Raw genomic sequence first — 22,234 nt, forward strand, 5'->3', positions numbered from 1 at the left:
TGAGCAGACATTGCGCCACATCGGGCCGTTGAGACCGCAACGGAGCGCCGCGACGCTTACTGGGGACAAGCTACACAATACGGTAGCGGCCGCATCGGAGCCCGACGTGGCGTGCGGATAGTCAGACACGGATTGAGCGGATCACCTTGTCCATGGAGCCGTCCCTCAGGCTGAGGACCAAGGCATTCAGTCGCTGGATCTCTCCATCTTTGATTTTGATCACTCTCATCAGCTCCATTTCATGCTGCCGCAGTAATGTCTCCCTGGTAACGGCTAACTCTTTCTGCTTCTCCTCATGGAGTTTGCTTTTGAGTTCCGTCATGGCGGCGGTGGCACGGTGGTGCTCCGCCCGCAGGTCCTGACTTCTCTCTCTCTCCAGACAGCTGACCTGACATGACTTAGACAAACTTTATTGTCATCTTGTCTGCACATGGTGCATACAAAACGAAATTTCGTTGCACACGGCTTACAACAAAGTAGTGATATTGCAGTTGAATAGAAGTAACATATCCTATGAAAATATATATATACATATACTGTATATATATATATATATTACAAATAAGTATAAAGTGCAGCAGTGCTAATTATGCAATAGTGCAAGTAGGCAAAACAGTATTCAAGAGTGTGCAGAGGAATGCTAAACCATGTATTAAACTTCTATTTAAAGGGTTTACACAAGTTCAGTAAAGTTGGTAGTGCGAGATAGTGCAAGATAGAGGTCCGTAGTGTCATAAAGTACAGTTCTGTGAATGTGTGATGCAGAGTTCAGTTTAGAGCTCAACAGTTCTAATGTTCAACAGTCTGATGACAGCAGGGAAAAAGCTGTTGCAGAACCTGGTGGACCTGCAGCGGATTGTGCGAAACCTCTTCCCAGAGGGCAGCAGGGAGAACAGTCCATGGTGGGGGTGTGATGGGTCATTGATGATGTTACGGGCACGGGACATGCAGCGCTGAGATGAAATGTCCTGAATGGAGGGAAGAGGAGCCCCTATGATCCTCTCTGCTGTCCTCACCACTCTCCTCACGTTCTTCCAATCGGAGGCGGTGCAGCCTCCACACCACACAGAGATCCAGCTTGTCAGAATGCTCTCTATGGTGCTCCTGTAGAACGTCCTCATGATGGGTGGGGGCAGGTGGGCTCTCCTCATCCTCCGCAGGAAGTACAAGCGCTTCTGTGCCCTCTTGATCAGTGCCGTAGTGTTCATAGTCCAGGTGAGGTCTTCTGTGATGTGGACCCCCAGGAATTTGGTGCTGCTGACCACCTCCACAGCTGAGCTGTTGATGATCAGTGGAGCGTGGTGAGGCTGGTTTTTCCTGAAGTCGACGATGATCTCCTTCATCTTCTCCACATTCTGTTGTCTCTGCACCAGCCCACCAGCTGCTCCACCTCCTCTCTGTAGTCCAGGTCGTTGTTGTCTCTGATGAGCCCCACCACCGTTGTGTCGTCTGCGAACTTCACGATGTGATTGGTGGTGAACCTGGGGACGCAGTCGTGTGTCATTAGGGTGAACAGCAGGGGGCTCAGGACGCAGCCCTGAGGGGAGCCTGTGCTGAGGGTGATGACATCAGAGGTGTTCTGTCCGACCCGGACTGACTGAGGTCTGTTGGTGAGGAAGTCTAGCAGCCAGTTGCGAAGGGGGGTGTTGAAGCCCAGGTGTTCCAATTTTCCTACTAGATGCTGTGGGATGATGGTGTTAAACGCAGAGCTGAAGTCCAGGAACAGCATCCGAACATGGGTGTTCTTCTCCTCCAGGTGAGCCAGGCTCAGGTGAAGAACGGAGGAGATGGCGTCCTGAGTGGAGCGGTTTTGCCGGTCGGCAAACTGGAACGGGTCAAATAATGGGGGGAGTCTGGAAACGATGTGATCTTTAAGCAGCCTTTCGAAGCACTTCATCATGACCGGAGTCAGTGCAACAGGCCGGTAATCATTAAATGAGGTGATTTGAGGTTTCTTCGGCACCGGAATGATGGAGGCAGTCTTAAAGCACGCTGGCACTGTGGCTTGGCCCAGCGAGGTGTTAAAAATGTCTGTGATGACCCCAGCCAGCTGACTTGCACATTCCCTGAACACATGCCCAGGAATGTTGTCGGGGCCAGGGGCCTTACGGGGGTTGACTCTCCTCAGGGTCTTCAACACATCGGCGGAGTCAAGGCAGAGTACCTCCTCTTCCTGATGGGGGACAGTTTTAACTGCTGGAGTGCCGTTTAGTGCCTCGAACCTCCCAAAGAAGTTATTTAGACCATTTAGAAAGTCAGCATCAACTTCACCCACCGGGGGGGGAGGGTGAGTTGTAGTCTGTAATCGCCCGTATGCCTTGCCACATACTCCTGGTGTTGTTGGCGTCGTGGAAACGATCCTGAATTTTTCGACTGTGGTCTCGCTTCGCTACCCTGATGGCACGGTTCAAGTTGGCTCTCGCTGTCCTCAGTGTCTCCTTGTCGCCAGACTTGAAGGCAGAGTTCCGCGCTCGTAGCGTTTGACGTATCTCCTCAGTCATCCAGGGTCGTTGGTTGCCCCGGGTGATGATATTCTTAGTGGTGCTGACGTCCTCGGTGCATTTGTTGACGTAGGCTGACACAGTCATGGCACACGCATGTCAAATCTACATCGGGGAAACTGGGAGGGAGGGAGGGAGGGCGGGAGGGAGGCAAGCAGGGAGGCAGGCAGGCAGGGAGGCAGGCAGGGAGGCAGGCAGGGAGGAAGGCAGTGTCTGTCTGTTGAGGTTTTCACCTTGTTCTTCTCCTGCTGAAGTTCTAACTGGACATCCATCAGTTTGGCTCTCAGCTCGTCATTGGCGGCCTGAAAGGCGTCCGTTTGCTCCGCCTTGACCCGCCCTGCCGGAGCTCGTTTGGACATCTCTTACTCGAGTCTCGCCCGGTCGTCAGTCAGAGATCACAACATTTGTACCTGGAGAGCACAAACGCAGCGCTGTTTTCCACTGGCTTCGGACTCAACTTCAATCGGTACCGTAACGTACAACATCATAAACATAGATCTAGCTTGACTTATTCATTGAATAAATGCATTTGGTTCTTCAAAACTGCATCACGCAACATAGCGTGACCGAGACGGCCGTTATCCACCTGCGTGAAGTTATTTGGTGAAATGAATGAGATGTTTAAGACACCATCGTTCTGTCTCTATGTAGATGAAGGGAAATAATCGATTGCTGAAGGTCCAAAGGTGTTGTGATAAACAAATAAACATATTAGTGACATATTTGTGATAAACATATTAGGCAGGATAATCACATATGTTAACTTGACTGCCCACACTGTATTTATTTATGGTTATTTGTTAAATCGAGTACTGTTAGACATGAAACAGGAAGTGTTGAACATAAATGGACGACGAAAGGGGTACTCACCATTGTAGCTCCTGCTGGTCAATGATACGAGCCTCTTCTTGCAGTGGAAAACATACAGCCAACAAACACCGTGGAACCTAAAGGAAGGAAATTAAACATTAACATTTAGCCTCAACCAACATTCACAGATACAACGCAACGCAAACTACACAAACGTAAATCTTTTTAAACACAATGAGTTGTACTTACCGTGTAAGCTCTAGACGGTCCACTTGCAAGCAGAAAATAAAGATATTTCTGTTGATAATCGTCGTGTTTGTATCCGTTGTCTCGCTCAAGGCCATTGCGCCCACAGATTTGAATTTTGGCGAGAGTTCAGCCTATTGACGTCATTTCCGCGGTGTAATACCCGCATATCTGAAACGGCAAAGTTAAGAGTAGAGTTAAATAAAGTTTTTAATCAACGCAATAATTTACAAACGTTGGCCAGTCGAAATAATCGTCGAAATTTGGCGTCTGTGGCTGGAAGCAGACGCCGAGTTCGACGTTCCTCCCAAATGCCACACTGCCTCGCTTTTCAGGCCAACAAAAAAACATATTTTTCAAAACAATGAGTTGTAATTACCTTGTACGCTCTAGACGGTCAAGTTGCAAGCTGAAAACAAAAATATTTGTCTTGTTAGTCGTCGTGTTACTAACCGCTGTGTCTTGTTTGCCAGCATTGCCGCTTTCCTACTTCCTGTTGCAAGCCACGCCCACGGATTATAATTTTGCCATGAGTTCCGCCTATTGACGTCATGTCCGCGTCGCATGACTGCGACGTAATATTATCTAAAACTGTTTGTGCGGCATGGTGTTGTTCTGTGCGGCATGGTGTTGTTCTGTGCGGTATTGTGTTATTCTGTGCGGCGTCGTGTTGTTCTGTGCGGCGTCGTGTTGTTCAGTGCGGCATGTTGTTGTTCAGTGCGGCATGTTGTTGTTCAGTGCGGCATGTTGTTGTTCAGTGCGGCATGGTGTTGTTCAGTGCGGCATGGTGTTGTTCAGTGCGGCATGGTGTTGTTAAGTGCGGCATGGTGTTGTTCAGTGCGGCATGGTGTTGTTCAGTGCGGCATGGTGTTGTTCAGTGCGGGATGGTGTTGTTCAGTGCGGCATGGTGTTGTTCAGTGCGGCATGGTGTTGTTCAGTGCGGCATAATATTGTTCAGTGCGGCGTAATGTTGTTCAGTGGGGCATGGTGTTGTTCAGTGCGGCATGGTGTTGTTCAGTGCGACATGATGTTGTTCAGTGCGGCATAATGTTGTTCAGTGCGGCATAATGTTGTTCAGTGCGGCATAATGTTGTTCAGTGCGGCATAATGTTGTTCAGTGCGGGATGGTGTTGTTCAGTGCGGCATGGTGTTGTTCAGTGCGGCATGGTGTTGTTCAGTGCGGCATGGTGTTTTTCAGTGCGGCATGGTGTTGTTCAGTGCGGCATGGTGTTGTTCAGTGCGGCATGGTGTTGTTCAGTGCGGCATGGTGTTGTTCAGTGCGGCATGGTGTTGTTCAGTGCGGCATGGTGTTGTTCAGTGCGGCATGGTGTTGTTCAGTGCGGCATGGTGTTGTTCAGTGCGGCATGGTATTGTTCAGTGCGGGATGGTGTTGTTCAGTGCGGGATGGTGTTGTTCAGTGCGGCATGGTGTGGTTCAGTGCGGCATGGTGCTGTTCAGTGCGGCATAATGTTGTGCAGTGCGGGATGGTGTTGTTCAGTGCGGGATGGTGTTGTTCAGTGCGGGATGGTGTTGTTCAGTGCGGCATGGTGTTGTTCAGTGCGGCATGGTGTTGTTCGGCATGGTGTTGTTCAGTGCGGCATGGTGTTGTTCAGTGCGGGATGGTGTTGTTCAGTGCGGCATGGTGTTGTTCAGTGCGGGATGGTGTTGTTCAGTGCGGGATGGTGTTGTTCAGTGCGGCATGGTGTTCAGTGCGGCATAATGTTGTTCAGTGCGGCATAATGTTGTTCAGTGCGGCATGGTGTTGTTCAGTGCGGCATAATGTTGTTCAGTGCGGCATAATGTTGTTCAGTGCGGTATAATGTTGTTCAGTGCTGCATGGTGTTGTTCAGTGCTGCATGGTGTTGTTCAGTGCGGCATAATGTTGTTCAGTGCGGCATGGTGTTGTTCAGTGCGGCATGGTGTTGTTCAGTGCGGCATGGTGTTGTTCAGTGCGGGATGGTGTTGTTCAGTGCGGGATGGTGTTGTTCAGTGCGGGATGGTGGTGTTCAGTGCGGCATAATGTTGTTCAGTGCGGCATAATGTTGTTCAGTGCGGCATGGTGTTGTTCAGTGCGGCATAATGTTGTTCAGTGCGGTATAATGTTGTTCAGTGCGGTATAATGTTGTTCAGTGCGGTATAATGTTGTTCAGTGCTGCATGGTGTTGTTCAGTGCTGCATGGTGTTGTTCAGTGCGGCATAATGTTGTTCAGTGCGGCATGGTGTTGTTCAGTGCGGCATGGTGTTGTTCAGTGCGGCATGGTGTTGTTCAGTGCGGCATGGTGTTGTTCAGTGCGGCATGGTGTTGTTCAGTGGGGCATGGTGTTGTTCAGTGCGGCATGGTGTTGTTCAGTGCGGCATGGTGTTGTTCAGTGCGGCATGGTGTTGTTCAGTGCGGCATGGTGTAGTTCAGTGCGGCATGGTGTTGTTCAGTGCGGCATGGTGTTGTTCAGTGCGGGATGGTGTTGTTCAGTGCGGCATGGTGTTGTTCAGTGCGGCATGGTGTTGTTCAGTGCGACATGATGTTGTTCAGTGCGGCATGATGTTGTTCAGTGCGGCATAATGTTGTTCAGTGCGGCATAATGTTGTTCAGTGCGGCATGGTGTTGTTCAGTGCGGCATAATGTTGTTCAGTGCGGCATAATGTTGTTCAGTGCGGTATAATGTTGTTCAGTGCTGCATGGTGTTGTTCAGTGCTGCATGGTGTTGTTCAGTGCTGCATGGTGTTGTTCAGTGTGGCATAATGTTGTTCAGTGCGGCATGGTGTTGTTCAGTGCGGCATGGTGTTGTTCAGTGCGGCATGGTGTTGTTCAGTGCGGCATGGTGTTGTTCAGTGCGGCATGGTGTTGTTCAGTGCGGCATGGTGTTGTTCAGTGCGGCATGGTGTTGTTCAGTGGGGCATGGTGTTGTTCAGTGCGGCATGGTGTTGTTCAGTGCGGCATGGTGTTGTTCAGTGCGGGATGGTGTTGTTCAGTGCGGCATGGTGTTGTTCAGTGCGGCATGGTGTTGTTCAGTGCGGCATGGTGTTGTTCAGTGCGGCATAATGTTGTTCAGTGCGGCATAATGTTGTTCAGTGCGGTATAATGTTGTTCAGTGCTGCATGGTGTTGTTCAGTGCTGCATGGTGTTGTTCAGTGCGGGATGGTGTTGTTCAGTGCGGCATGGTGTTGTTCAGTGCGGCATGGTGTTGTTCAGTGCGGCATGGTGTTGTTCAGTGCGGCATGGTGTTGTTCAGTGCGGCATGGTGTTGTTCAGTGCGGCATGGTGTTGTTCAGTGCGGCATGGTGTTGTTCAGTGCGGCATGGTGTTGTTCAGTGCGGCATGGTGTTGTTCAGTGCGGCATGGTGTTGTTCAGTGCGGCATGGTGTAGTTCAGTGCGGGATGGTGTTGTTCAGTGCGGCATGGTGTTCAGTGCGGCATAATGTTGTTCAGTGCGGCATAATGTTGTTCAGTGCGGCATGGTGTTGTTCAGTGCGGCATAATGTTGTTCAGTGCGGCATAATGTTGTTCAGTGCGGTATATTGTTGTTCAGTGGGGCATGGTGTTGTTCAGTGCGGCATAATGTTGTTCAGTGCGGCATAATGTTGTTCAGTGCGGTATATTGTTGTTCAGTGCGGCATGGTGTTGTTCAGTGCGGCATGGTGTTGTTCAGTGCGGCATGGTGTTGTTCAGTGCGGCATTGTGTTGTTCAGTGCGGCATGGTGTTGTTCAGTGCGGCATGGTGTAGTTCAGTGCGGCATGGTGTAGTTCAGTGCGGCATGGTGTTGTTCAGTGCGGCATGGTGTTGTTCAGTGCGGGATGGTGTTGTTCAGTGCGGGATGGTGTTGTTCAGTGCGGGATGGTGTTGTTCAGTGCGGGATGGTGTTGTTCAGTGCGGGATGGTGTTGTTCAGTTTGGCATGGTGTTGTTCAGTGCGGCATGGTGTTGTTCAGTGCGGCATGGTGTTGTTCAGTGCGGCATGGTGTTGTTCAGTGCGGGATGGTGTTGTTCAGTGCGGCATGGTGTTGTTCAGTGCGGCATGGTGTTGTTCAGTGCGGCATGGTGTTGTTCAGTGTGGCATGGTGTTGTTCAGTGCGGCATGGTGTTGTTCAGTGCGGCATGGTGTTGTTCAGTGCGGCATGGTGTTGTTCAGTGCGGCATGGTGTTGTTCAGTGCAGGATGGTGTTGTTCGGTGCGGGATGGTGTTGTTCAGTGCGGCATGGTGTTGTTCAGTGCGGCATGGTGTTGTTCAGTGCGGCATGGTGTTGTTCAGTGCGGCATGGTGTTGTTCAGTGCGGCATGGTGTTGTTCAGTGCGGCATGGTGTTGTTCAGTGCGGCATGGTGTTGTTCAGTGCGGCATGGTGTTGTTCGGTGCGGCATGGTGTTGTTCGGTGCGGCATGGTGTTGTTCGGTGCGGCATGGTGTTGTTCAGTGCGGCATGGTGTTGTTCAGTGCGGTATCGTGTTGTTCAGTGCGGCATCGTGTTGTTCAGTCCGGTATCGTGTTGTTCAGTGCGGTATCGTGTTGTTCAGTGCGGTATCGTGTTGTTCAGTGCGGTATCGTGTGATTCAGTGCGGTATCGTTGTGTTGTTGGTATTGTGTTGTGTTGTTCGTAATGTGTTGTGTTGTTTGTATTGTGTTGTTGGTATTGTGTTGTGTTGTTCGTATTTTGTTGTGTTGTTCATATTGTGTTGAGTTGTTCATATTGTGTTGAGTTGTTCGTATTGTGTTGTGTTGTTCGTATTGTGTTGCCTCTAACACTTAGCTTCTAACACTTAGCCTCTAGCACCTAGAAGGTAAATAAATAGGAAGGAAGGACTCACCGGTGACGTCGTCGCCCACGTCCAAGCGTTGTACTTTGTATTTTCATCCTTCTGACAGTGGAAAACATATAGCCAACAAACACCGTGGAACCTAAACGAATGAAAGAAAACTATCATTTGGCCACAACCAACATTCACAGATACAACACAATGTGACGTGCGGTGTTGAGGTTAAAGGTTGAGTGAAGGGCCCTCGTTTTAAACTACTTTTTTGAAAAGGAGTGGGAACAAGTAAGACGTATTTAATTTATTTATTGGGAAGTAGTAAGACTTATTAAATTTATTTAATCTACTTTTCTTCCCAGGCAAAATTTGATGTGCTGCAATTCCAAATTTCCAAAGTGAATGAAGGAATGAAATCCTTTAAATTATGATTTTGTATAAATACTAGGCATAAACACAAAATCTACGGCACAAAATGGGCAGACTTTACTTGTTTGAAAAGGACTGGTTACAAGACAGACTTTTTTAATTTATTTAATGGGAAGAAGACTTATTTAGTTTAATTGATCTATTTTTGTTCCCTGGCAAAATTCGATTTGCTGCAATTCCAAATTTCCAAAGTGAATGAAGGAATGAAGTCGTTTAAATTATGATTTTGTATAAATACTAGGCATAGACACAAAATCTACGGCACAAAACGGGCAGACTTTACTTGTTTGAAGAGGACTGGTTGCAAGACAGACTTTTCTGATTTATTTAATGGGAAGAAGACTTATTTAGTTTATTTAATCTCTTTTTGTTGCCTGGCAAAATTGGATTTGCTGAAATTGTATTTTGCCAAATCTTGACTTGAGACCTGATAGGAAGTATTAAACGCTCAGTTAAATCGATACAAGTTGGTAATAAGAGCGAGTAATGTTGGTTGAAGCGATGAATGAAGGTTAAAAGCAATTTAAATTATGACTTTGTATAAATACTAGATATTAACAGAACATCTACTGCGCAAAATGGGCAGAGTTTACTTGTTTGAGAAGGAGTGGCTTATTTAAGTCTAAGATTTATTTAATCTGTTTGTTCCCAGGCAAAATTGGATGTGATGCAATTCCAAATTTCACCACATGATGGTGCCAAATTTTGACTTCATAGGACATATTCAACACTTAACTATTATGTTCAAGGTAATCAGATTTGTTTATTATTCTAATGGCCTTTTCAAAACTATTCTGGATTACTACTTTGGATCTATTCTACATTACTTGGCAACAACATACTCTGTAACAGATTAGGCAGTATAATCACATATGTTAACTTGAGAGTGCCCACACTCAATCTACTTATCGTGATGTGTTAAATCAATTACTGTTAGACATTATTATTCTGATAATCTACCAAATCTTTGAATTGAAGAATTTGTGATTTAATTAATAGCTTGTTGTTATGTTCAGGGTAATCAGACTTGTATATAATTCTAATGGCCTTCTTTTGAAAACTATTCTGAATTACAACTTTGGATCTTATATTACTTTGCAACAATATACTCGGTGACAGATTAGGCAGTATAATCACATATGTTAACTTCAGTGCCCACACTGTATTTATTTATGGTTATTTGTTAAATCAAGTACTGTTAGACATGAAATAGGAAGTGTTTAACATAAATGTTATGGCTACTCACCGTTGTAGCTCGCTCCTGGACAATGATACGAGCCTCTTCTTGCAGTGGAAAACTTGCAGCCAACAAACACCGTGGAACCTAAAGGAATGAAATTAAACATTAACATTTCGCCTGGACCAATATTCACACGTACAACGCAACGCGGCTACACTTCTGCTAGCGCCTCAGCTACACGTTGCTATTACAAACGTAAATCTCTTTAAACACAATGAGTGTTACTTACCGTGTACGCTGTAGACGGTCCAGTTGCAAGCAGAAAATAAAGATATTTCTGTTGATATTCGTCGTTGCTCAGTGGCTCACGGCCATCGCGCCAACAGATTTGAATTTTGGTGGAAGTTCAGCCAATTACGTCATATCCGCGGCACATGACTGCGACGTAATACCCGCTTATCTGAAACGGCAGTTAAAAGTAGAGTTACATCAAGTTTTCTTTTTTAATCAACGCAATCATTTACAACCGTTGACCAGAAAGAATCGTCGAAGTTCGACGTTCCCCCCAAACGCCACACTCACTCGCTTTTCAGGGCAACAAAAGTACTTCTTTTTAAAAACGATGAGTTGTACTTACCGTGTACGCTCTGGACGGTCCAGTTGCAAGCAGAAAATAAAAATATTTCTCTCGTTAGTCGTATGTTACCATCCGCTGTGTCTTTGTCAACATCGCCATTTTCCTACTTCCTGTTGCGAGCCACGCCCACGGATTTAAATTCTGGCGGAAGAGCCCGCCCATTGGCGTCGTTTTCGCGTATAGCAAATCCGATTGGTTGGGAAGGGGGCGCGGTTATGCAGCCGAGGGGTCCTGTGATCGGTGGGATGTAAAGTAGGCGTCGACGTCACGTCCGCGTCACGTGACCACGACGTGGCAGACGTCATATAGCAACCGCTGTTTTGTTTAGTAGACTTACAGTTGTTATGCATTGACATAATGGCGCACACTCCAAATAGATTTAAATAAATTAAATAATTCTTCTGCCCACTCCCTTTTAAACAAGTTAACTCTCCCCGCGGATTTGAATTCCGGCGGAAGTTCTTACAGTTGTTATGCGTTGACATAATGGCGCACTGGTTAGCATGTCCACCTCTTAAGCATGATGTTGCGGGTTCGACGCCTGATCAATGTTAGCATGGAGTGAGCTGAAGTGCATGGCGCTGAAGATTTGAATCTTTGAAATGCGCTGAGGTCTGACGTATCAGGCAGAATGGTTTGCCATCACGTTCAACAAAAAATAGAAACTTTCCCACTCTGATAAAAACGTCCTGTGTTCATCTACATATTTTCGTTTTGCTGTGCATCTTTTCCCTGCCATTTCGAGAGCCCAATTGACACTAATAGTTTACTGGAATGTGTTTGCCCATCCTACTTTGTGGAATTTCACCACATGCGCTTTTGACGAAAATACTAAATTGAACTCAAGTGAAGCCAACACGCACAACCCCCCCCCCCCCACACACACACACACACACACACCTACACACACACACACAAATGTTGATATGAACATAAAAGAGCCGCATGCGGTTCGGGAGTTGCGGCTTGGCCAAACCTGTACTATACAACTTTATTTGTGTAAAATTTTCACAACAGCTGTCACACAAACAAAGCGGGAAAAACCGAAGACGTGCGTGTTCCGCCCACGCTGGATTTATTTGCACCTTTGAAAAGACACCGTATTGCCGCAGATGTGGCAAAGAGTACTTTTGGGCATCTGAGACGGAAGGATGTCCAAAGCATCACGTCACCTGCTCTGGTAGGAATGGTGGTGGGACGTTGAGGTCAACCGCTTTGGGGTTGGCTGAATCTTTGGTCGCAGGATGCCACACACTTGAAGACAGAAGCAGAAAAGCAGAGCTAAATGCAAAATGTACTCACCGGTGACTCCAATTTTTTCCCCCCCTGAAGAAATGGATGGACGGGTGGCCCCGGCTGGCCGGTGGGACTCTTGTTATTCTGACCCTTTTTAGTGCGCGTTTGGGGCAACAACCGTTTTTTTGTGGCGCTCTCTTCTGGTTCAAGAGTGCCCTGCATGTGAATTTGCCTTTCCTGCCTTCTGATTGGATGAGCGCCGGTGTGACGCGGTGCCTCTGTCACCGTGGCGGGGGGTATACGTCGGCATCGGAGCGTCTGCCAACGTCTGAGACCGGCTGGCAGTGTATCGGAGGTGTCGAGTGCGGTGCCGCTGGAGCTCACTCACCAGCTGGTGTTAGGGCCACAGAATGAAGGCCAAGGAGAAGACTAGAAAGAGAAACAGAAACTTCTCCTCCAATTGTTTGATTTGTCTCTTCTGAGCTTCGATGAATTCTTTCAGCTCTTTGTTCCTCTAGGACGGACAAATGGAAAGTAGCCTTCAAAAGCCAGTAAGCGTGCAAGTAAGTGCCGGGCTGGCTTTGGGCCCTTACCTGTTGCGCGCTGTGCAGCAGATCCATTCTCTCTTGGAGGATGCAAGCGTCGCGCTCCCTCAACTCCCACATCAGGGCTCGCTTCCATTGGTCCACGGCGCTCCTAAGCTCTTGTCTCTGATCCGCCGTCAGCACGTCATTCACGCCAGCGTGGCTGGCTTTTTCGCCGTCCGTGGCGGGGCAGTCCCGCTGCGGTAGCGCCTCGTACAACATGGCCTCCAGCTCCATGATCCTCTGGGCCGCAATCCTCGTCCATCAGTAGTCCGGCGGGAGATTTGAGGGCGGCTTACCTTATGAGCCTGGTCCATGGAATGCTTCCTGAAGTCCAACTCTTCATCCAGGTAGCCCTTCTGGTTGCAGAACATATCCTAGCACAGCTCAAGGTCAGAATTGTTGGGGCACATTGCCCCGAGTTCCCCTTGGCTGATGTCGCGTGTCTGTCTACCTTCTCACTTTCAATGTCCAACATCTTCTGTTGAAGTGCTGACTTGGTCACTTTGATGTATTCTAACCACTGAGGAAAGGCTGCTGTCACATAAGCAGAATGCGAGAGCGTGCGTGGACGTGCGCGTTACCTTCTCGGCTAGGGTGGGAAGGGTCCTGGCGTGAATCACGACCACCTGCTCCTCGTTGGTGAGATTCTGCAAGAGCCCAAAGGCACAGCGTCAACAAGGTTCTTTCAGCGCAAAGCCTTCCAAAAGTCACATTTGAGCCGCCGAGTCTCGTGGAGTGCGAACATAAGGAGTTCGACATACACTTACGGCGTTATCGCCCAGGATGTCCAGCTTCTTCATCAGATCACTGATGACGATGTCCTGGGGAAAGGCGCAAGGAGCAATGTAAGGTGTTCTGGGACCTCAGGTTAAGGTTAGGGTTGCGAGGGACGCCTTACGTACGCTCACGCCGCCGGCCTCGCAGTAGATCTGCAAAGGGCTGAGGCCGTCTGGGAAACGGACTTGCAGAAACTTCAAGACGGAGGAGCGCCACTCCCTCTCCTGAAAGGCAGAGGCATGCATCCGTCCGTCCGTCCGTCCGTCCGTCCGTCCGTCCGTCCGTCACATCTCTGGCCTCAACACGCTTGTGCGAGTCTTCCCACCTCCAGCTCCAGGATGCGGAACTCAAGCAGTTCGTTTTGGTCTCGGATATCCTGGATGTGCTCTTTCAGACGCGCTTCTTCCGCCTCCATCCGCCTGACCTGAAAAGACAGTCAGACCTCATCTGCGGGGCTTCCGGACGGGTGTGACGCCAAGCGACTCCGCCCAGCGCCTTTCTTTCCGTCACCTTTTCGGCCAACTGCTGATTGCTCTGACGCAGCAGCTGCTTCTCCTCCACCCACTTGACATTCTAGAAGAGACAAACGCGTGGACAGCTTTGGAATGTTGTGTCATTTTCATCCACAAATTCTTTGGTTGACTGGAAAATGACATTTGCTTTTCTCCACATTTTCCCAGCCACGTTCATAGGGGGTTGGTCCAGTAATGCCAGACGAATGAGTGACTGAAGAATGTAGCTATTTTGTCTGAGAAAAAGGTGTGCTCATTGATAAGCTTACCTGTCCTTGTTGCTTCAGCGCTGACTCCAGATCTGCTACTCTGCTTTGATAGTGACCCATTTCTACTGTCATGTAACATGGGGGGAAGAGATGGTGCAAATGGTAAAATATGGATTGTTCACAGGAATAAATTGGCAGAGCTGAAATTCCAAATTTGTCCAAAAGATGGCGCCAGACCAAAACATGAGACCAAAAAAGGGGCCAAAATAAGCTAAGCAAGTTAAAATAGAAATAAAACAGGAACACGGTGTCGGATTGTGAGTCACGCATGGACGCACAAATGTGATTTTTACTTTTTGATTTCTTTGCTTGGCTAAAAATGTATTCTGTAACAGCTTAAAGCAATATTGTTAGTCAATTCGATCAAGGGACCCGTCACTATGAGAATAGTGGCGTGACATAAATTGTTTGGAGAAGCACAAATGTGATTTTTACTTCTTGATTTCTTTGCTTGGCTAAAAATTGATTCCCTCTTTCATGAACTGTGTTTTGCAATCGAATTGTTCTGGGATTGAATGATTTTATTAACACGGGTATCTGTCACGTGCTGGTGCCACCGGCGACAGGACCACGCCCCCCTGTCAATGGAATCGCCGTCACCTGCCACGGGCTCATGGACAGCACTATATCAGCGCCGCCAGCGCAGACCTGAGTGTCAGTCTGTCCCTTGATGCTGCCTTGCTCATCAGTCCCGAAGCTACGGACTCGCTTGACTACTTGGAACCCCCGCAGAATCGTTTGTCCTCTCCAGCCCGATCGCCGCTCCAGCGCCCGCGGTTCCCATCATCCCCTTCTCCAATAAAGCCCGTCGCTACGCACTTGGCTGTACTGTCCGTTCCCTTACAGTACAGACTGACCAACGCTATGCAGCCAGCGAACGACGAGACGGCATTGAGTCGACTGGAGCGAGCCGAGACAGCCGTCAGCAGCCTGTCTGCCGACATCCGGCACCTGATCAAGGTTGGTCAGCAGCAACAGCTACAGCAGCAGGAGATGGCCCAAGCCCTCCAGATACTGTCGGTGGCTGCGTCCCCGGCTGTCACGGTACCCCCGCACCGCTCGTCTGCCGAGGCCAGGACGCTCGTGGACGTCCCGGAGCCCCGCCTTGGCAACATCGAGAAGTTTAACGGCGATCCCAAGCACGTGAGGGCATTCGTGACGAACTGCCGCATAATGTTCAGCCTCCAGCCAATCACGTTTTCGTCGGAATCAGCCAAGGTCGGGTTCGTCCTAACCCACCTCACGGGCGAGGCGCGGCTGTGGGGCCTGGCCGAATATGAAGGGATGGCCCCGGCTTGCGATTCCTTCGACGCCTTCGCGGAGGAATTGCTCCGCCTGTTCGACCTGGGATCCGCCGCCGAGGACGCCGCCGAGGAACTGGCGACGCTGCGTCAAGGTAGCCGATCGGTCGCAGAGTACGCCCTTAAGTTCCAGACGTTGGCCGGCAGCAGCGGATGGAACACGCCGGCGCTCGTTAGCACCTTCCTAAACGGACTCGCCGAGTACATGAAAGATGGACTGGTTGCGTACGATCGCCCGCGAACCCTGAGGGGCGCGATGGACTTGGCGGCCCGAGTAGACCGGCGGATCCAGACGCGGCGGCGCGATCGGGAGAGGAGGTCCCCGCGAAACCCGTGTGGTCACATTCCTCCGTCTGCTGGGGACCCGCCAACCACACCACCCGCCGAGCCCATGGATCTGGGAGGGGCTCGGGTTCCCTCGGAGGAGCACCGTCGACGCCCCTCACTGGGCTTGTGTTTTTACTGTGGGGAGGGGGGCCATCGGGTAGCGGGGTGCCCGTTAAAGAGGCCGGAGCTCACGCGGCGTCGGGGGATCCGCGTGAGCTCGACCAGCACCGGCTCTCCCAGCCCCAGCACGCTCACGCTACAGGCACGCGTCCAGCTCGCGGCGGGCGACCAGAACGTGGCGGCCTTGGTGGATTCCGGCGCGGAGGGGAACATCATGGACATTAGCCTGGCACGCAAGTGGGGTGTCGGCTTCCTCCCTCTGAGCCCGTCTATTCCCGCACGTGCCATTGATGGCCGTCTGATCGGCGAGGTGGCTTTCGTGACGGAACCAATTAAGTTACTGCTCTCGGGCAATCACCACGAGACCATCCAGTTTTTTCTTCTCTCCCTCCCAGGACAGCAGCTCATACTGGGGCACCCTTGGTTGCGGCAGCACAACCCGGTGCTGGACTGGGAGGTGGGGGTTGTTCGGCAGTGGAGTGAACGCTGCCATCAGGCGTGCCTGAAGGCGGCCACCAGCCCACTCAGCAGAGCCCCGCCGAGGTACAGTCCCGACATCCCCAATGTCCCAGCGTTTTATCACGAGCTCAAGGAGGTTTTTAGTAAAGCCAGGGCCACTTCTCTTCCTCCACACCGGTCCTACGACTGCGCTATCGAGCTGTTACCCGGCACCTTCCCTCCCAAAGGACGCGTCTACTCCCTGTCCGCTCCTGAGCGCCGGGCTATGGAGGAATACATCCGGGAGTCCCTGGCAGCCGGTATCATACGACCGTCCTCTTCACCTGCGGGAGCGGGGTTCTTCTTCGTGAAGAAGAAGGAGGGCACGCTACGCCCGTGTATCGACTACCGGGGACTAAACGAGATCACTGTGAAGAACCGATACCCTCTGCCTCTTCTGTCTTCCGCCTTCGAGAGCCTTCAGGGAGCCACCATTTTCACCAAGCTGGATCTTCGCAACGCCTACCACCTGATCCGCATCCGGGAGGGAGACGAGTGGAAGACGGCTTTCAACACCCCGAGCGGACACTACGAGTACTTGGTGGTTCCGTTTGGGCTCACCAACGCCCCAGCGGTTTTCCAGTCACTGATTAACGACGTGCTACGAGACATGCTGGACAAATTTGTGTTCGTTTATTTAGACGACATCCTCATTTTCTCCCGCTCGCTCCCTGAGCACATCAAGCATGTACGGGCGGTGCTGCGCCGTCTCCTTGAGAATTCGCTCTACGTGAAGGCGGAGAAGTGCGAGTTCCACGCCTCCTCTGTCAAATTCCTCGGCTATGTGGTGCGTGAGGGATCCATCGAGATGGACCCTGGGAAGGTGCAAGCGGTCACGTCATGGCCTGTTCCCGAAACACGCAAGCGACTGCAACAGTTCTTAGGGTTCGCGAACTTTTATCGCCGTTTTATCCGTGGATACAGCACAGTGGCCGCGCCCCTCACCTCCCTTACCAGCCCCGCCTCCCCGTACAAATGGACGGAACGGGCAGAACGGGCATTTCAGGAGCTTAAGAGGAGGTTCACATCCGCTCCCATCCTCAGGGTTCCCGATCCCGACAGACAGTTCGTGGCAGAGGTGGACGCCTCGAACGTGGGTGTCGGGGCGGTGCTGTCTCAACGTAGCCGCCAAGACGATCGCCTCCACCCGTGCGCCTTCTTTTCTCGCCGTCTGTCGGCCTCGGAACGAAACTATGACATCGTGAATCGGGAGCTCCTCGCCGTCAAGTTGGCCTTGGAGGAGTGGCGGCATTGGCTGGAGGGCGCCACCACTCCGTTCATCGTCTGGACCGACCACCGCAACTTGGAGTATCTGCGATCGGCCAAGAGGCTGAACGCAAGACAAGCACGGTGGGCTCTGTTCTTTGACCGGTTTGAGTTCTCTCTTTCCTATAGACCGGGTTCCCGTAACGCGAAGGCGGACGCCCTGTCGCGTTTGTTTCCTGGGGGGGAGGAGGGACAGGGTCCGCCTCCCACTATCCTCCCGAGCTCAGTTCGGGTGGCGGCTCTTACATGGGAGATCGAACGCCAAGTGGAAGCCGCATCACGCGATCAACCCGGCCCCAGCAACTGCCCGGAGGGTCGCCTGTTCGTCCCTGAAGGTCTGCGGTCGTCCGTGCTGCAATGGGCGCACGACTCACGCCTGGCCTGTCATCCCGGCGCGGCACGCACGAGGTACGTGGTGGCACAGCGTTTCTGGTGGCCCACCTGGCAAGTGGACACCAGCGATTACGTCAGAGCCTGCTCAATTTGTAACCGCTACAAGACGTCTACTCGTCCTCCGGCCGGGCTGCTTCAACCCTTGCCGGTCCCCCAGCGTCCCTGGTCTCACCTGTCGATCGACTTTGTCACGGGCCTCCCCCCCTCTGAGGGAAACACGGTGGTCCTCACGGTGGTGGACCGTTTTAGCAAAATGACGCATTTCATCCCTCTGCCTAAGCTCCCATCTGCGAAGCAGACGGCGTCCATCATGGTGCGGGAGGTGTTTCGCCACCACGGTCTCCCACAAGACATCGTGTCAGACCGAGGACCTCAATTCGCTTCCACCTTCTGGACGGAGTTCTGCCGACTCCTCGGCGCCACGGCCAGCCTCTCCTCGGGGTTTCACCCTCAGTCCAACGGTCAAGCGGAGCGCCTGAACCAGGAACTGGGCAGGTCTCTCCGATGCATGGCCGCCGGGGACCAGCGCGGGTGGGTTTAACAGCTTCCCTGGGTAGAGTACGCTCACAATTCCCTCCCCAGCTCGGCTACTGGACTTTCGCCTTTCCACTGCGTCTTCGGGTACCAGCCACCCTTGTTCGCCCACCAGGAGCGTGGTGCGGCGTGCCCGTCGGCCCAGGCTTGTGTCCGCCGTTGTCATCGCGCCTGGGCGAGGGCCCGGGTCACTCTTCTCCGCTCTGTTTCAGGCTACGCCCGCCAGGCGAACAAGCACCGGACACCGGCTCCGGAGTACAGAGTGGGGCAGCGTGTGTGGCTCTCGACGCGGGATTTGCCGCTGCGAGCAGGATCCCGCAAACTGGCGCCCCGCTTTGTTGGACCGTTCCCTATTCAGAAGGTGATTGGCCCGGCCGCAGTCCGTCTTCTCCTTCCAGAGTCCATGAAGGTTCACCCCACGTTCCACGTGTCCCGTGTGCGCCCATCCATGAGAGCGCGTTGGCGCCGGCGCCCGTTCCGCCGCCGCCGCCCCAGCTCGTTGAGGGGGGCCCGGCTTACGCTGTCCGCTCCCTGCTCCGATCGCGGCGGCGCGGTCGTGGTCTCCAATACCTCGTGGACTGGGAGGGTTATGACGACGCGCACCGCTCCTGGGTTCCGAGCCGCTGGATACTCGACCGTTCGCTCATCACGGAGTTCCATCGCTGCCATCCGGACCAACCGGGTACTCGGCGCGGGCGCCCGAGGAGGGACGAGGGGAGGTCTTGCCCGCCGGTACCGGGGTCTTCTGCTCCCGCGTCCGTCGATCCTGCGTCTGGCGAGGTGTCGGACGTTTCGGCGGTGTGCTGACCCCCCCACCTGGTCGCCCGGGGAATTGCCTTCCTTTTTTGTTTTTTTTTTGTTTTGTTTTTGGTTCCTGGGGACGTCGGGAGCCGTCCCTTGTGGGGGGGGTTCTGTCACGTGCTGGTGCCACCGGCGACAGGACCACGCCCCCCTGTCAATGGAATCGCCGTCACCTGCCACGGGCTCATGGACAGCACTATATCAGCGCCGCCAGCGCAGACCTGAGTGTCAGTCTGTCCCTTGATGCTGCCTTGCTCATCAGTCCCGAAGCTACGGACTCGCTTGACTACTTGGAACCCCCGCAGAATCGTTTGTCCTCTCCAGCCCGATCGCCGCTCCAGCGCCCGCTGTTCCCATCATCCCCTTCTCCAATAAAGCCCGTCGCTACGCACTTGGCTGTACTGTCCGTTCCCTTACAGTACAGACTGACCAACGCTATGCAGCCAGCGAACGACGAGACGGCATTGAGTCGACTGGAGCGAGCCGAGACCGCCGTCAGCAGCCTGTCTGCCGACATCCGGCACCTGATCAAGGTTGGTCAGCAGCAACAGCTACAGCAGCAGGAGATGGCCCAAGCCCTCCAGAGACTGTCGGTGGCTGCGTCCCCGGCTGTCACGGTACCCCCGCACCGCTCGTCTGCCGAGGCCAGGACGCTCGTGGACGTCCCGGAGCCCCGCCTTGGCAACATCGAGAGGTTTAACGGCGATCCCAAGCACGTGAGGGCATTCGTGACGAACTGCCGCATAATGTTCAGCCTCCAGCCAATCACGTTTTCGTCGGAATCAGCCAAGGTCGGGTTCGTCCTAACCCACCTCACGGGCGAGGCACGGCTGTGGGGCCTGGCCGAATATGAAAGGATGGCCCCGGCTTGCGATTCCTTCGACGCCTTCGCGGAGGAATTGCTCCGCCTGTTCGACCTGGGATCCGCCGCCGAGGACGCCGCCGAGGAACTGGCGACGCTGCGTCAAGGTAGCCGATCGGTCGCAGAGTACGCCCTTAAGTTCCAGACGTTGGCCGGCAGCAGCGGATGGAACACGCCGGCGCTCGTTAGCACCTTCCTAAACGGACTCGCCGAGTACATGAAAGATGGACTGGTTGCGTACGATCGCCCGCAAACCCTGAGGGGCGCGATGGACTTGGCGGCCCGAGTAGACCGGCGGATCCAGACGCGGCGGCGCGATCGGGAGAGGAGGTCCCCGCGAAACCCGTGTGGTCACATTCCTCCGTCTGCTGGGGACCCGCCAACCACACCACCCGCCGAGCCCATGGATCTGGGAGGGGCTCGGGTTCCCTCGGAGGAGCACCGTCGACGCCCCTCACTGGGCTTGTGTTTTTACTGTGGGGAGGGGGGCCATCGGGTAGCGGGGTGCCCGTTAAAGAGGCCGGAGCTCACGCGGCGTCGGGGGATCCGCGTGAGCTCGACCAGCACCGGCTCTCCCAGCCCCAGCACGCTCACGCTACAGGCACGCGTCCAGCTCGCGGCGGGCGACCAGAACGTGGCGGCCTTGGTGGATTCCGGCGCGGAGGGGAACATCATGGACATTAGCCTGGCACGCAAGTGGGGTGTCGGCTTCCTCCCTCTGAGCCCGTCTATTCCCGCACGTGCCATTGATGGCCGTCTGATCGGCGAGGTGGCTTTCGTGACGGAACCAATTAAGTTACTGCTCTCGGGCAATCACCACGAGACCATCCAGTTTTTTCTTCTCTCCCTCCCAGGACAGCAGCTCATACTGGGGCACCCTTGGTTGCGGCAGCACAACCCGGTGCTGGACTGGGAGGTGGGGGTTGTTCGGCAGTGGAGCGAACGCTGCCATCAGGCGTGCCTGAGGGCGGCCACCAGCCCACTCAGCAGAGCCCCGCCGAGGTACAGTCCCGACATCCCCAATGTCCCAGCGTTTTATCACGAGCTCAAGGAGGTTTTTAGTAAAGCCAGGGCCACTTCTCTTCCTCCACACCGGTCCTACGACTGCGCTATCGAGCTGTTACCCGGCACCTTCCCTCCCAAAGGACGCGTCTACTCCCTGTCCGCTCCTGAGCGCCGGGCTATGGAGGAATACATCTGGGAGTCCCTGGCAGCCGGTATCATACGACCGTCCTCTTCACCTGCGGGAGCGGGGTTCTTCTTCGTGAAGAAGAAGGAGGGCACGCTACGCCCGTGTATCGACTACCGGGGACTAAACGAGATCACTGTGAAGAACCGATACCCTCTGCCTCTTCTGTCTTCCGCCTTCGAGAGCCTTCAGGGAGCCACCATTTTCACCAAGCTGGATCTTCGCAACGCCTACCACCTGATCCGCATCCGGGAGGGAGACGAGTGGAAGACGGCTTTCAACACCCCGAGCGGACACTACGAGTACTTGGTGGTTCCGTTTGGGCTCACCAACGCCCCAGCGGTTTTCCAGTCACTGATTAACGACGTGCTACGAGACATGCTGGACAAATTTGTGTTCGTTTATTTAGACGACATCCTCATTTTCTCCCGCTCGCTCCCTGAGCACATCAAGCATGTACGGGCGGTGCTGCGCCGTCTCCTTGAGAATTCGCTCTACGTGAAGGCGGAGAAGTGCGAGTTCCACGCCTCCTCTGTCAAATTCCTCGGCTATGTGGTGCGTGAGGGATCCATCGAGATGGACCCTGGGAAGGTGCAAGCGGTCACGTCATGGCCTGTTCCCGAAACACGCAAGCGACTGCAACAGTTCTTAGGGTTCGCGAACTTTTATCCCCGTTTTATCCGTGGATACAGCACAGTGGCCGCGCCCCTCACCTCCCTTACCAGCCCCGCCTCCCCGTACAAATGGACGGAACGGGCAGAACGGGCATTTCAGGAGCTTAAGAGGAGGTTCACATCCGCTCCCATCCTCAGGGTTCCCGATCCCGACAGACAGTTCGTGGTAGAGGTGGACGCCTCGAACGTGGGTGTCGGGGCGGTGCTGTCTCAACGTAGCCGCCAAGACGATCGCCTCCACCCGTGCGCCTTCTTTTCTCGCCGTCTGTCGGCCTCGGAACGGAACTATGACATCGGGAATCGGGAGCTCCTCGCCGTCAAGTTGGCCTTGGAGGAGTGGCGGC

The 22,234-nt window shown here is 52.9% G+C and overlaps 1 protein-coding gene and 1 long non-coding RNA gene across 5 annotated transcripts; both read right to left on the reverse strand.

Moving 5' to 3' along the window:
- Positions 1 to 3,583: 3,583 nt before the first annotated feature.
- LOC137839912 (uncharacterized) lies at positions 3,584 to 10,312 on the reverse strand. The gene is made up of 5 exons (XR_011086308.1): positions 10,197 to 10,312; positions 9,974 to 10,051; positions 8,356 to 8,446; positions 3,937 to 3,966; positions 3,584 to 3,728 (listed from the first exon to the last, which is right to left on the reverse strand). It is a non-coding gene; the product is annotated as an uncharacterized lncRNA (long non-coding RNA).
- Positions 10,313 to 11,559: 1,247 nt separating this feature from the next.
- Positions 11,560 to 14,402, reverse strand: LOC125993019 (janus kinase and microtubule-interacting protein 3-like). 4 transcript variants are annotated; one of them, XM_068649734.1, is made up of 10 exons: positions 13,655 to 14,402; positions 13,470 to 13,568; positions 13,270 to 13,368; positions 13,135 to 13,188; positions 12,949 to 13,014; positions 12,819 to 12,887; positions 12,664 to 12,741; positions 12,374 to 12,607; positions 12,169 to 12,209; positions 11,560 to 11,798 (listed from the first exon to the last, which is right to left on the reverse strand). In XM_068649734.1, the coding sequence occupies exons 2-10, from the start codon at positions 13,557 to 13,559 to the stop codon at positions 11,708 to 11,710; spliced, it is 822 nt and encodes a 273-aa protein (XP_068505835.1). In that variant the 5' UTR covers positions 13,560 to 13,568; positions 13,655 to 14,402; the 3' UTR covers positions 11,560 to 11,707. The 4 variants fall into 4 exon arrangements, with proteins under 4 accessions (XP_068505835.1, XP_068505837.1, XP_068505838.1 ...); XM_068649736.1 differs by having other exon boundaries at positions 12,169 to 12,294; XM_068649737.1 differs by lacking the exon at positions 12,169 to 12,209.
- Between the last annotated feature and the right edge of the window lie 7,832 nt (positions 14,403 to 22,234).

The sequence above is a fragment of the Syngnathus scovelli genome, unplaced genomic scaffold (assembly GCF_024217435.2).
Source record: "Syngnathus scovelli strain Florida unplaced genomic scaffold, RoL_Ssco_1.2 HiC_scaffold_25, whole genome shotgun sequence".
In the NCBI taxonomy this organism is placed as follows: Eukaryota; Metazoa; Chordata; class Actinopteri; order Syngnathiformes; family Syngnathidae; genus Syngnathus; species Syngnathus scovelli.